At 39.9% G+C, this 14,716-nt stretch overlaps 1 protein-coding gene across 3 annotated transcripts in view; it reads right to left on the minus strand.

The window, feature by feature from the left end:
* PACS2 (phosphofurin acidic cluster sorting protein 2) overlaps nt 1-14,716 on the minus strand; it is a 474,262-nt gene that overhangs the window by 59,476 nt on the left and 400,070 nt on the right. For all 3 annotated transcript variants that reach the window (XM_033952202.1, XM_033952201.1, XM_033952200.1), the window contains one exon: nt 1,962-2,004. In XM_033952202.1, coding sequence (XP_033808093.1) covers nt 1,962-2,004 — 43 coding nt within the window. The remainder of the gene's footprint in view (nt 1-1,961; nt 2,005-14,716) is intronic.

Below are 14,716 nucleotides of genomic sequence, written 5' to 3' on the forward strand. Positions count from 1 at the left end.
TATCAAGAGGGAACAGAATTTTGATCTTACAATTTGACCTTTCCAGTGCATTTGAACTGGTTGATCATGTATTACTATTAAGATTGTTAGATTATATTGGAATTATGAGGAATGTTGTTTCAGGGGTTTTGTCCAGATCAGGATGTTGGCAGCCAGCATATAGGGTCCCTCAAAGATCAACAAAGAAGGTGACTTCTTGGTGCTCAATCACTTTATTGTGCAATAAGACTCAACACGATCATGTTTCAGCCCAAATAGGTCTGCCTTAGGAGTCTGAATGTTTGATTGAGAAGTAATTGTTACAGAATGTCATAAGCGATCAATACCTGTATTTTGATATATGAAGTTACTTTCTGTCTGATGTTGAAGAAGTTGTCAATAAAGTGATACTTGAGAAATATTATGGAACTTGACAGCAGGGAACACAAATCCCAGGTTATAATTTGTGTATGCTGCTGTCCACACAAAAATTGAAAGTGTGGACAGCAGCACACACACATTATAATCTTTCAGGTAGTTCTGGAAGATGGGGAGAATTAGAAAGTACTTTCATCAACATTATTTTCAACTGTTAGTCCAATTGTTGTTTTTGTCAATGAATGACTATTGTAACATCATTTATTTGGATTGTCCAACATCTACTTAAGTAAATTGCAAACTCTACTAAATATTGCATTTTGGTAGATTTTTGGATTGGAAAAAAAAAAAAGATATAAAAATTACATCATATTTGATGAAACTCCAATATATGGTTTACATTTTTTTGTATGATGTTCAAAATATACTAAGAAGCACCATCTTATATATCTCTCTTGCCATGCTATTCTGAAGTAGGTTTGCATGGTTTAAGCTAGAATTCTCCATTTTGATTTCCAGAGGTTAGAGGAATAAAGTACACCAGATTATTTACTTCTACAGTTGTCTATCAAGCTGGAAAAATGTGGAAAAATTTATCAGACTATATGACTTCAGGGAATAATTATAACAGTTTTAAGAAGGCTTTCAAAACTTATTTGTTTAATAAACATGTGATAAGGGAGCAGTAAATTCAATGTAGATTTTAAGATATAATTCTGGATATTGTCTCCACTTCTTTTAATGTTAAACTGCAATGAACTTTGTTGAGGTATTTGCGGTATATAAATAAATGTTGTATTGTATTGATGTGTGAAAAACTACCGGAGATCAGATTGTTTCGGTTTTAACCACACTATCAACAACTCTTATGCGAGCAGTTCTTCACTGAAACGCTTGGCATCCTTGCATTGCACCAAAAATGATTGATATGGAAGCCAAAAATAAACTGGAGTCTATGGCATTGTACCAGGAATGAATCTGGTAAAATTATATGGACTTTAGTTCCCATAATTGTCATTATATTTTCAATTTAAGTGTATTTCCTGATGACCGATACCCTACTGGAGATATTAAGGATGCTCAAGAAAATGAGCAATAAATGGCCAACCTGGAAATCGTTACTCTGGCAATACACACACAAAATAAAACATTTATACATCTCTATACATTTTATTTGTTTTATTTATTGGGTTAAAATTAGGATTATCTGAAATTGCTAGAGGAAATGGGAATGCTCTCTTTCAGAACCCCAAAACCATTCATGATGTAAAATTCATGTTCTAGAAGTTTGGCTGTACCATTTAAAGGTTTAATATTGTACCTTATCTGACACTGCTTTATTGTTAATACAGTGTGATTTGCAGAAGTCACATTCCAAATAGATACTCTATACCAGGGATCTCAAAGTCCCTCCTTGAGGGCCGCAATCCAGTCGGGTTTTCAGGATTTCCCCAATGAATATGCATGAAAGCAGTGCATGCACATAGATCTCATGCATATTCATTGGGGAAATCAAGAAAACCCGACTGGATTGCGGCCCTCAAGGAGGGACTTTGAGATCCCTGCTCTATTCATTGACTTCCACATCAGAAAAACATACTCACCCCAACAAATGGAATAAACTTCTGAGAGGAGTCTTCATCAGGGCTGAAGACATTAATGAAAAACACAGTTAATACCTCACATAAGAATGCATATTAAAGTATTTTAATCTATGCATATATTTTAAGTTCATTGTAATCAAGCATGCAAGAATGAACCAAAATTTGCAAGCATCAAATCTCTTACTATTTCTAAAATGTTTTCTTGTCAGCAGTTAGATGTACAATCAGAGGAAAGCTGCAAAGAATTTTTATCTTTTCTAGAAGTATTTTTTTAAAATATATATTTATGAGCATTTAGAATATTTAACAAGTTTAGCATTTGACAAGAAATACATGAAAATTATATTTAGAAAAAGAAAATTAAATAAATCTATGTCATTACATATAAAAATCAAATTCATTTCTGCATAGAAAGTCCACAATAGCAGAGTAGAGAAACTTCAGAGGAACCCTAATATCTGTAAGGAAAAAATGTCCATAATGACAAGACGATCAGTGTGTTGATTATACCTGATCAGAAGATGTTTCAGAGCCCGACACTCCCTGAAGTGCTAGGGCTCCTATCCAAAGGAGACAAGGGGGCATGTATCACTTCAGAAATAAAGCTAATTATGATAGATCATAAACAACATATTTCACAATATATTAGAATGTAAACTTTAAAAATAATGCTATTTGCTGTAAATCAGAAATTTATTTCTTCTTTTCTGAATAGGTCTTACTATGTCAGGAAAAATCCTTAAATGGACATTATGAAATAAAGCATGCCTATGCTTAAAAATCCAAATTCAAACCAAGATAACAAATGAGTGGACTCATAGGCAACCTGTACCACCATATTAGCCAAAGAACATTATTTTCTAGTAGTCACAGAACTAGTACAGACATCCAAACTATCTGTAGAAATCACAGAAATACCTCATGTTACTCCATACTCCAAAATTTCACTTTTAGCAGACAAAAAACACATATCCCCTAATTCTATAATCATGCACGCCCAATTTTATACTTAATATGCAAAGTTATAGAATAGTGTCAGATACATGCATAACTTAATTGCTTAATTAGCTAATTGGCATTAACCACCAATAGGCTTATAATTGGTGCTAATTACCACTAATTTGCAGGTTACACATGCAACTGCCTTTAGTAGGCATTCTGTAAATTGTGCACAACTGCAAGGGAGGAGTGGACCTGGGAGGGGAATAGGTGGATTAGGGGAGTACCTAGCACTAGCACATGCATAATTACCAATATAGAATTCATGCTTAGTGAACAGTATCTCAGCTCCTAATTTAAAATGATCTGTAGAGAATTACTCCCAATATACACAGATCATATGAGACAAAGCATCAACAGTCATTTTCAAAATTTCCAACGTACATTCATTTAACAGTTCTCTCAGAGAAATATGTGGCACTTTTGGAAAATTTATCCATTTCTAATCGCATTTTCTAATCCCTTCAGTTTCTTTTAGAGATGCTTATCTTCCACTAAAATGTCTTAAATTTTCTCCAGTTTAAGTTGTGAATATACAAAGTTCAGTCTTTCACTATAAGGAAAGGTAGCTGGGCAGTAAGTACTTTTCCAAGATTATCTATGGCTAACCAAAGCATTTCCAAAGTCAAACTGAACTTTTCAAGATGAAACTCATATATATTTGCAGTAGAAAAGCCGCCCAAAACAAACTACTGGCTCACACAAAGTTAATTTTCCTGGTAAAGAAGAGATTGGAGAGATGCAGAAAGTAGAAAAGGTGACGGCGAAAGCTAGAAAGATGCTTGGATAAACCGATAAAGTATGATGCAATGCTACATATCCATATTTGATCTTTATTTGGGCTGGCCATTTTCAGGGCACAGACCATAGAAGTCTGCCCAGAAGTGAATTTGTTTAACTATTAAAGTTTAAACTCTTGTGAAACACACTACAATCTTTGAGACTTGGCTAAACCGCAAGTCAATATAAACCCAAATTGGGTATTATGGAGAGGTACTAGGGATCTCAAGCGCTCACAGCTATAAGCCTGATATATTTTTCAAGCTAATAACTACAAAGTGAGCTATCATCGGTCCCATATATTCTCCTTATTGATTGATTTCAATTTTTTATCTTAATTTTTATCAAAAATTTTTAATCTTTTAAATATTTTCAATGTTTTAAAACATTGAAAATATTTAAAAGATTAAAAGATTAAAAATTTTTGATAAAAATTGAGATAAAAAATTGAAATCAATCAATAAGGAGAATATATGGGACCGTTGATAGCTCACTTTGTAGTTATTAGCTTGAAAAATATATCAGGCTTATAGCTGTGAGCGCTTGAGATCCCTAGTACCTCTCCATAATACTCAATTTGGGTTTATATTGACTTGCGGTTTAGCCAAGTCTCAAAGATTGTAGTGTGTAACTATTAAAGTTGTCATCAAAGCCCCACTCCAGCCCATCCAGATCTGTCCAGCCATGAACAGGACACAAACTGTAGAAGTCTGCCTTGCACTGGCTTTGTTTCCCCAATTACTGGAGTTGCCATCTAAGCACCACTGTTTGTTTAGTTCCATTCTCTTTCCATACAAGATTCCTTTGTGTCTATCCCATGCATTTTTGAATTCTATTACCATTTTCATTTCCACCACCTCCTGTGAGAGGGTATTCCAGATATCTATCATCCTCTCAGTGAAAAAGTACTTCCTGATGTTATTTCTGAGTCAGACCCTTGCAACTTCAATTCGTGTCCTCTAGTTCTAACACTTTCCCATCTCTGGAAAATATTTTTTTGTTTATTAATACCTTTCAATTAAAGAGTAATAGTCAATAGAAAAAGGTGTTAATAATGCCCCTGTATCAGACTCTGGTGAGACCTCATTTAGATTATGTACAAATCTGAAGACCACACCTTCAAAAAGATATGAACAGGATGAAGTCAGTCCAGCTACTAAAATGGTCAGTGGTCTTCAACATAAAGCATATAGAAACGTGGAGGGGCATAATCGAAAGGGACGTCTAAGTCCATTTATGTCCATCTTGCAAGTTGTCCAAAGACACATTTTCGAAAGATACGTCCAACTTTTTTTTTACTTTCGAAAATCGTCTAATTATACGTCCTGCCGATCTGATCGTCCAAGCCGCTAAATCGTCCTTCTTTATATCACATTTCCGTCCAAGTCCAAAACAAGCCCTGTTGGACGTGGGAGGGGTCTGCAAAGTGATGGATTGAACACTCAGACATGGCACATAAATAGTGGGGTACGTTACAGGGCACTGCTGTGAACTTCACAAAAAGGGTGCCATGGCTTCTCCTCCCTACAGCTCCCTTATAGGTCACGGTGAGCCCCCCAAACCACTTCCAGAATCCCCTAGACCCATTTCTCTACCACCCCAATAGCCCTTATGGCTTCAGGAGCCACATATGCCAGTAAAATAGGGTTTTGGGGGTGTATAGGGCAGTGCACATGTTTAAGTATCAATGCAGTGATTATAGGGGCTTATGGGCATGGGTCCTCTTCTCTATGGGTCCCTAACCCACCCCCAAGATGACTTAAGCTGCCTCTGGGCTGGACAACTAGGCTTTCCTATGTCAGGCGGCCAGGTGATGATGGTCTGGAGGCTGAAATTTAAAGTTGTGAATAAAAGTTTTATGGGGGTTGGTGATCACTGGGGGTAGTGTGTGGAGGTCTGTGTTATGTGTTTGAAGTGCTTATCTGGTGAGTTTAGGTGGATTTTTGTGACTTAGACCATGTTTTACATGGTCTAAGTCACAACGTCCAAGTTCCGTCTAAGCTCTGTTGTAAAACTTTCAGTTTTACATGCTGTACGACTAAGTCTAAGCCGGCCATGTCCCGCCCAACTCCCGCCCTCGACATGCCTCCCGAAATGCCCCGTTTAGCTTTGGACGTTGAGCGGCACTATGAAGGCCTAGGTCGTTTTTAAATACGTCCAAAACCCGGTTTTATTATCGGCGCTTGGACGTTTTTGAGAAATGTTCATTCAAGTGCCGCCTTAGGCCGGTTTTTGGACGCTTTTCTCTTTCGATTATGAGCCCCATAAAGTCTTGGAAGAATGGTGAGAGAGGGGAGCAATGATAGAGACAAATACCTAGGTCACATACTAAGGCCCTGATTCTGCAAAGTGCATTTAAAGTTAGGCGCAGTTTGGACGTCCAAGATAGGCATCCTTTGTAGAATCGCGCTCAGCGCCGTTCAGCGCTGTTTAGACATCCTTTGAGATGTCCTTTAGAGAATTGGGTTTTAGGTGAGAGTTAGATGTTCAAACAATGTCCTTAATATTATAATATTTTATTATGATGACATTATTAGAAGGGGGGGAGCGGGAGGGAGGTATATCTTTTGTTTTGTTATTATTCCTGATGGTAATGATGGATGGGGGATGAAATTTTTATCTTTTGTATAGATTTTGATTATTTATAAGTGCTTATTTGATTATTACTATTTACATGTAAATTGTATTGCAATTTTGTTGGCATTAAAAACTAAATAAAGTTTTTAAAAAATGGAGTTTTTATGATTTTTTAAAATTATAATTGTGATACTGATAGTTGGATCTCTTTAATCCTTTTATTTATTTCTCTTCCATCAGAAAGAGTGAATGGGATTCGAACCAGCAACATTAGGGTAGAAGGCTGCAGGTTTAACCAGTGTGCTACATAGTGAGCTAGCAAGTTGCATAGCAATTGTAAAACTAGGTCCTATAGGCACTGTAAATGAGGTCTACTTTTGAGCATAATTTGGGCTTCAGATAGACATGAGTTTGATGGACAGAACTTAGGCACAGTTTGGACATCTTTAATACAATCTGCTAAATAGCTCTCTGGGTTTTTATTTTTGCTTTACTAAGCTCAAAATACATTTAATAAGGCACCACATAACACAGGGCACATCAAAACAGATATATTGCATGCAAAACCTTCTATTTTTGTGGACAAACAGCAATATTATTTGCAAATTAGAGGAAAACATCCATTAACTGAAGCACAGCATATGAATAAACCCAACTTTTAGGTTTCTTGCTAAAAAACTACCCTTTTTTTCTGACTAAACAGTGCTCCAATCAGCTCATTACTGCAAGCATGGAAAGCACATGAAAAAAAATATATAGATTGCATATATAACTTCATTTGCACAAGCTTAAAAACTGAAAAAAACAGATACAGACCTTAGCATGGTTTCTACTTCATTGTAAATGGAGGTGTGCAGCTGCACAATGCTAACCTCATTGTGAGATCATCAAGGTGCACCTGCAAGGTAGAATGCCACAATTTAAATATGTACTGGGATTTGAACCTATGATTTCTGAAGATGGGCACAGGGCCTTTACCCATTGAGCCACAGCCGTTTCCTTTCAGTTGTGAGGGTTCCTATCATGAGAGGTTAGTGATCCTAGCCATGTGAAGGTGAAAATACCTGAGAAGATCAAAGCTTAACAGATCCCTAAGCTATCATATCAGATGTGAGGAAGAAAGACATTAGTGATAGCTGCTGTGGCTCAATGGGTATAAGCCCTGTTCCCATCTTCCAAAGGTCATAAGTTCAAATCCCAGCACACATTTTATTTGTGGCATTCTACCTTGCAGGTGCATCTTGATGATCTCACAATGAGGTCAGCATTGTGCAGCTGCACACCTCCATTTGCAATGAAGTAGAAGCCATGCTATGGTCTGTATCTATTTTTTTATGTTTTTAAGTTTTTGTGGCTATGCCTACAAAGTGACATCGACATCCTTTGGATGTCCATGTACCAATTATCACCCTTTAAGTCCCTTAAATGGCTCATTAACTACTTAGTTTGGATGCCTAAGTCAGTGTTAGATGAGATTTAGGCGTCCTTTATACAATCGGGGCCTAAATGCACAGGAAACAAATCTTTTTCAATTGAAAGGAAACTCTGAAATGAGAAGGCATAGAATGAGGGTGAAAGGAGATAGATACAGAAGTAACCTTAGGAAATACTTCATTTCACTTCATGGAAAGGGTGGTGAATTCATAGAATAACCTCCTAGTGGAGATGAAAACTGAATTTAAGAAAGCTTGGTTCACGTACATAGAATTTCTAAAGGAATGAAACAGAGTAAATGGCATGGATAGGCATTCTTGATAGGCTATATGGTCTTTATTTGCCTTCATTCTTCTATGTTTCTATGTACACATACAATTCCTGAGGCTTCCAAGACTCCAACTGCCACTGTGTCGGCAAATGCTCCATCTGAAACCCCCCTAATCTCAATACCACAGCAACAGGGTCAAAGGACTGTCTTCACTTTTCGGAGCTCACAGTGACTTCCACAGCCTCCGGAGGCATCCGTCCTCCTCTTATCAGTAAACCTAGGATTCTAACAGACAAAGGAATCAATCCAGTCTTTAGGACAGTGTATCGCAAACATTTTAAGCTCTGGCAGCACTTAATTAAAATTATACCTCTGTAAATGTTCGCTGGCATGAGTAGCACCTTCCACCTGTTGCTCAAGCCATCCTTGGCTCCCTTCTGATGTCACATCCTGGTCCCATGACAGGAAGTGATGTCCAAAAGGAGCCAAGGCTGGCACAAGCAGCAAGTGGAAGATACTGCTTGCGCTAACATTTACAGAGGTACGTCGGGAGGCAGAGAGGAGCTGGTGGTGACAGACTCTTGCACATACGACATACGTGTCAGCTATTCTAGTGTATACTTATTTTATGAATTATTTCTTATGAAGGGAATTTTAAAAATAAATTCTGGAATCTCTCGCAGCACATCTGAAATCTCTTCATAGAACATCACTGTGCTTTGCTGAGGTAAGCCAGCCTTTCCTTTGCTGAACACCTATGAGTCTTGTTCTGAGGTCTGCCAGACCTTGTTACCTGTCTCAAGGACTTTTGCTGTTTGTATTTAGGGCGTGGAAGTCACAAGCCATAAGCCCATCTCAGGACTTTTGCTTCTTTAACAAAGAGACTGTTCCTTGTATATCTGTCTCTGTGAAGTAACAGGGTGCAGGGTTTTCTTCTTTTAAATTAATGAGTTTTTCTTTACTGCTTGCGATTGTGTCTGTCTATGTGGGCACAGGCCTAAATCCAAACCCCACACACGCTGTTCTTGGGTCTGTTCTTTTTAACATTTTTATAAATGATATTGCTGAAGGGTTGTCAGGTAAGATTTGCCTTTTTGCAGATGATAGCAAAATCTGCAATAGAGTAGACACGCCGGACGGTGTGAATAACATGAAGAAAGAACTGGTGAAGCTTGAAGAATAGTCTGAAATTTGGCAGCTAAAATTTAATGCTACGAAATGCAAGGTCATGCATTTGGGCTGCAAAAAACAGAGGGAACGGTACAGTTTAGGGGGTGAAGAACTTATGTGCACGACGGAAGAGCGGGACTTGGGTGTGATTGTATGTGATGATCTTAAGGTGGCCAAACAGGTTGAAAAGGTGACAGCGAAAGCTAGAAGGATGCTAGGTTGCATAGGGAGAGGTATGGCCAGTAGGAAAAAGGAGGCATTGATGCCTCTGGTGAGACCTCATTTAGAATATTATGTACAATTCTGGAGACTACACCTTCAGAAAGATATAGAAAGGATGGAGTCGGTCCAGAGGAAGGCTACTAGAATGGTGTGTGGTCTTCGTGATAAGGCGTAGGGGGACAGACTTAAAGATCTCAATCTGAATACTTTGGAGGAAAGGCGGGAGAGGGGAGATATGATAGAGACGTTTAAATATCTACGTAATATAAATGTGCGTGAGTCGAGTCTCTTTCATTTGAAAGGAAACTGCAGTGAGATGGCATAGGATGAAGTTAAGAGGTGATAAGCTCCGGAGTAATCTAAGGAAATACTGTTTTACAGAAAGTGTGGTAGATGCGTGGAACAGTCTCCCAGAAGAGGTGGTGGAATCAGAGACTGTGTTTGAAGGTTTTTCAAGAGGTCCTGGGATAGGCATGTGGGATAGGCACGTAGGATCTCTCAGAGAGAGAAAGCGATAATGGTTACTGTGGATGGGCAGACTAGATGGGCCATTTGGCCTTTATCTACCATCATGTTTCTTATGTTTCTACATGTGGTGTCAGAAGTGTGATCCTGCTCAAACTGTCAGAAGTGGGCACCACATACTTCAGTATTTGGGCCTAAGGAGCTTTATGTGAGGCTAAGGAGATTAGCTCCACCTCAAGAGAGGATCCTGAAACAATAGTCAATGATGGACAGGCAGGATTTTTTTTTTCTTGTACTCAATGTGTTCTAGTGCTAACAGTATAAGATGGAGGGACAACAGTAGCAGTAATTTGATGGAGGGACAACAGTAGCAGTAATTTATACAGGCCCAGCAGCCACAGTTTATGTAGGTGCACTTGGAGCAGCAGTTGCAGGTTCTACAGAAGCTGTTAGAACTGCAATAGGGCTCTCAGGTACAGTCATCTCTAAGATTACAGGGACCTGGGTCCCCCGCAACAATGCCTAAAATGACACAAGAGGATGATCCGGACCATTTCTTGGTGAAATTTGAGAGGACAGCCTACTTAGCTAACTGGTCGGAGGCAACGTGGACTACATATCTGGGAAACCTGTTAACTGGTGGCAGCCAAATTGCCTTCCAAAGCACTAGCCCCAATGGCTGAGCTACCTATAAAAATGTTAAGGCAGCAATCTTGGAACAGGCTGGGCATATCCCAAATTATAATAGGCAGAGATTTCAGAAAGGTACCCTCCAGATGAAAGACCCCTCTCAGTTTTATCCATAAACTGAAAGAGATTGCATGGAGATAGTTGCAACCGGAGTAGAGGTCCAGTGTGGAGGTAGCAAATATGGCTTTACTGGAGTAGTTCCTGGATGGATTACCCCACTCTGTGAGACAGTGGGCGAGACAACACCCCAAGCTAATGCTGGAGACTTCCTTGGAAGTGGCAGAAGTGTTTCACCAAGCCCAGCCAGTTCCTGAACTGAGAGAAAAGAGGCCAGGTGAGTCCCTGGAAGCAGGAAGAAACAACAAGGATTGAGCAACCCAGATGAAGAAGACAGAGAGCAAGCCCAAGAGGCCAGAAGGGAAGGCCATAGCAATGGAGGCCTGCTTCACTCAGGACACCCCGGCCCCTATAGAACCAGGGACAAAACCCAAACTCTCTCATCTGATTTAAATGCAGAACCAATGGACATCTAGCAAGAGATTGCCTGGAAACTATGGATGTGCATGTGGTAGAACCGCTTGACCAATATTGTGGAGGCCTCTCAAACTAGAGGCAGAAACTGTCTGAAGTGGAACTGAATGGAAGCCCTTACCAGGTGCTGATACATTCCAGCAGTATCAAGTCTCTTGTATGAAGAGAAACTGTTACCCAACTGCAAGTAAATTATGAACAGACTGTGGTGCTATCATATGTGCATCAAACAGCCCAGGTGATCCTCAAGATTCTACCTGGGCAAGCCCAGCTGGTAGCAGTAGTTTTGCCATGGCTTCCTTACCCAGTTGTTTGGGGCTAGGACTTTCCAAAGCCTGGAACTATCTGAGCCCAGCTAACTGCTGACCCCCCAGAGAAAGGAGGAAGATCTTTCTTTGGAGGACTCTGACCTCTATATAGATAATTTAAAGGTTCCTAAAACCCAGCAACAATGGTGGTGGAAAAACTGCGCTGCCCCCTGAACTTGGGGGCTATGGTTGATGAGGATACAGTATCAGCAGAAGAGGAACTGATTCCACCTGACTCATTGGATAGCCTATCTGGAGTAGGGGTGGGTCCACAGGGGATTTTAAGAGAGCCCAGGCTGAGGATAAGTCCCTTAGGATAGCTTGACCTCAAGTGGTGACTGTGGATAGGAACTCCATGGGTAATCAAGATCCCTCTAAAATAGCACCCCGTACTTAATTAAAATGTATCTGTTGTATAGGATGGCCATGGGAATCCTGGAGGAGGAGATAATGCAGCTGTTAGTTCTACAGTCCTACCAAAGGCAAGTCATGCAGTTAGCCCATAGTCACTTGCTAGGGGTTACTTAGGGGAGGAGAAAACCCAGGAATGGATTTTGGCCTGGTTATTTTGGTGTGGCATATATACCTTTAAGATATTATTCCTGGTATTTAAAGTACTAGCTTTCAATGAGCCTCAATTCATGTCTAGAATGATCATCCCTTATTATGCCCCTCGTTCTCTTCGATCATCATCACTAGACCTATTAACTGTCCCTTCCTTGAAAATTGTGGGCACAAGAAGAAATGACATGTTTTCTGTTATAGCTCCACAATTGTGGAATTCATTGCCACTCTATATCAGAAAAGAAAAAGATCTTATTTCCTTTAAAAAACTTCTAAAAACTTTCTTGTTTAATGATGCTTTTAACAATTAAACTCTGAAGACCTGTTATTTAATGCAGAATTCAATTTTTACCTTCCTCTTGTTCTTTCCTCTTTTATGTTTTTTTCTACCTGAAAGAATTGTAACTTTACCCCTCTTATCCTCCTATATCATGTCTGTCCTTAACCCATATGTATGATGAAATTTGTTAAGTGTTATAAGTATATTAACTTTTTACTTGTGTTTTAAAATTGTTTGTCCTCTAAATTGTTGTTTTTTAAAATTGTTCATCGCTTAGAAAGTTTGTATAGGCGATTCATCAAATGATAATAAAACTTGAAAATTTGAAACTATTCTGTTAATCCTGCCTAACTTGCCAGTTGAGTAGTTCTGCACGGGTTCCACCAGCCCCTTTGGTGCCAACACCACTTTTTGAGAGAGTGGTTATGGACTCTGTGAGACCCCTGGAGTGCACCTCACAGGGCATGAAGTATATTTTAATAATTCTGGACTACTTCACTAGATATCTAGAGGCTATTGCTCTGTGCAACATGCCTAGTGGGATGTCTTTCTCTCCAGGATAGAAATACTGACATACAAAGGGACCACTTTATGTCCAGGATCATGAAGCAGATATGTGTCCTGTTAAAGGTGAAGACTTTATGGACGTCCATTTACCATCTAATCATGGATGGCCTGGTAGAGCATTTTAATAGAACTCAAGCAAATGCTAAGAAAAGTTGTGGCCAACGATGAGAAGCCCTGGGATCCTCTCCTTCAGTAAGTGCTGTTCACCATTTCTGAAGTACCCCAGAGCTCAATGGGGTTTTCTCCATTTGAGTTGTTATATGGGCAGAGGCCGAGAGGAATCCTGGATGTGGTTTGAAAAGACTGGAAGAAAGAACTCAGTTGAGGGAGGAATCTGGCTGAATATGTGCTCATCATGCAGGAGAGACTTAAGAAAGCCAGGGAAGCAGTCAAACTCTGCTTGGAGAAGGCTCAGGTGGGGCAAGCCTGATTCTACAACTAGAATGCCATACAGAGAGCCTTCCAGCTGGGAGATAGTCTTGGTCCTCCTGCCATCCTCTTCAAGCAAGCTATTATCTAAGTGGCAAGAACCACATGAAACAGTGGAGAAGATTGGACCAGTTAATTACAAGATGGCCCAACCCAAGAGAGACAAGGCAAAGGTCTTCTATGCCAATCTATTAAAGAAATGGATCCTGATGACTGCAGCATTAGTCCACAGGAAAGACTTTGTCCAAGAGGTCACGACTGAGTCAGGACCCCTAAAAGTTCCCTTTAATAATCAGCTTTCTCCTGCACAGAGAGCTGATCTGGAACAATTGGTAAAGAAAATTCAAGATAAGCCAGGCTGCATTCACCTTGCAACTCTTGACATTATCACTGAGCCAGGAGGATAGTACGGCAACAACCCTAGTGGATCCTGGCAGCAGGCTCTGACAAAAGAAGTTTCTGACATGTTGGAGCTAGGTGTTATTGAGAAGTCCACAAGTAACTGGTCTTCTCCCATCGTGTTGGTGCTAAAATCAGATGGGAGCATCTGGTTTTGTGTCAATTTTCAGAAGGTGAATGCCGTCCACAAGCTGGAAGTGTATACTATATCAAGAGTTGACGAGTTTATTGAGAAGCTGGGAGAAGCCCAGTTCATCTTTACCCTGGACCTGACCAAGGAATATTGATAGATACCCCTTATTCCAGCTGCCAAAGAGAAGACAGTCTTTTCCACACCACAAGGCTTGCGCCAGTTTAAGGTGCTGCCTTTTGGCCTTCATGGAGCTCCAGGTACTTTTCAACAATTAGTTGATCATCTTCTCAAGTTGCATGGGGACTATATGTCTGCCTACTTAGGCGTCATGGTCAACTATAGCAAGGACTGGAGGACCCATCTCATCCTAGTGGAAATAGTTCTGGACAGTTTATGGATCGCTGGATTGATGGCCAATCCAAAAAAAATGCTTCCTGGGAGGACAGGAGGTTCAGTCTGGAGTAAACAGTTGGGAACAGCCAGGTGAAACCCCAGATCCTGAAGGTAGAAGCCTTTACCTGGGTGCCAATACCCCAGACCAAGAAGCAGGTGTGATTATTCTTAGGGATTGTGGAATACTACAGGTGATTTATCCCAGTTTGCTAAAAAGGCAGAACCCATGACACACCTTCTATAGAATAATGCCCAAGAAAAAGTCCAGTGGACTTTGGAGTTGGACAGGACATTCCAAGCTTTGAAAGATATCTGCTTGGAACTGGTGCTGACTGGCCCACACTTCAATCAACCTTTTGTGGTACAGACAAATGCTTCAGAGGTTGGACTCAGGGCCAGGAGGTGAATGTGGAGGAACACCCAGTGTCCTACATTAGCTGCAAGCTGTTCCCCTAGAGAGAAGAACTATGCAAGTGATTGAGAAGGAAGCCCTAGCAGTCAAATGGGTCTTGGAAATGTTCCAGTATTATTTACTGGGTCAAC

Source organism: Geotrypetes seraphini, chromosome 7 (assembly GCF_902459505.1).
Source record: "Geotrypetes seraphini chromosome 7, aGeoSer1.1, whole genome shotgun sequence".
Taxonomy (NCBI): domain Eukaryota; kingdom Metazoa; phylum Chordata; class Amphibia; order Gymnophiona; family Dermophiidae; genus Geotrypetes; species Geotrypetes seraphini.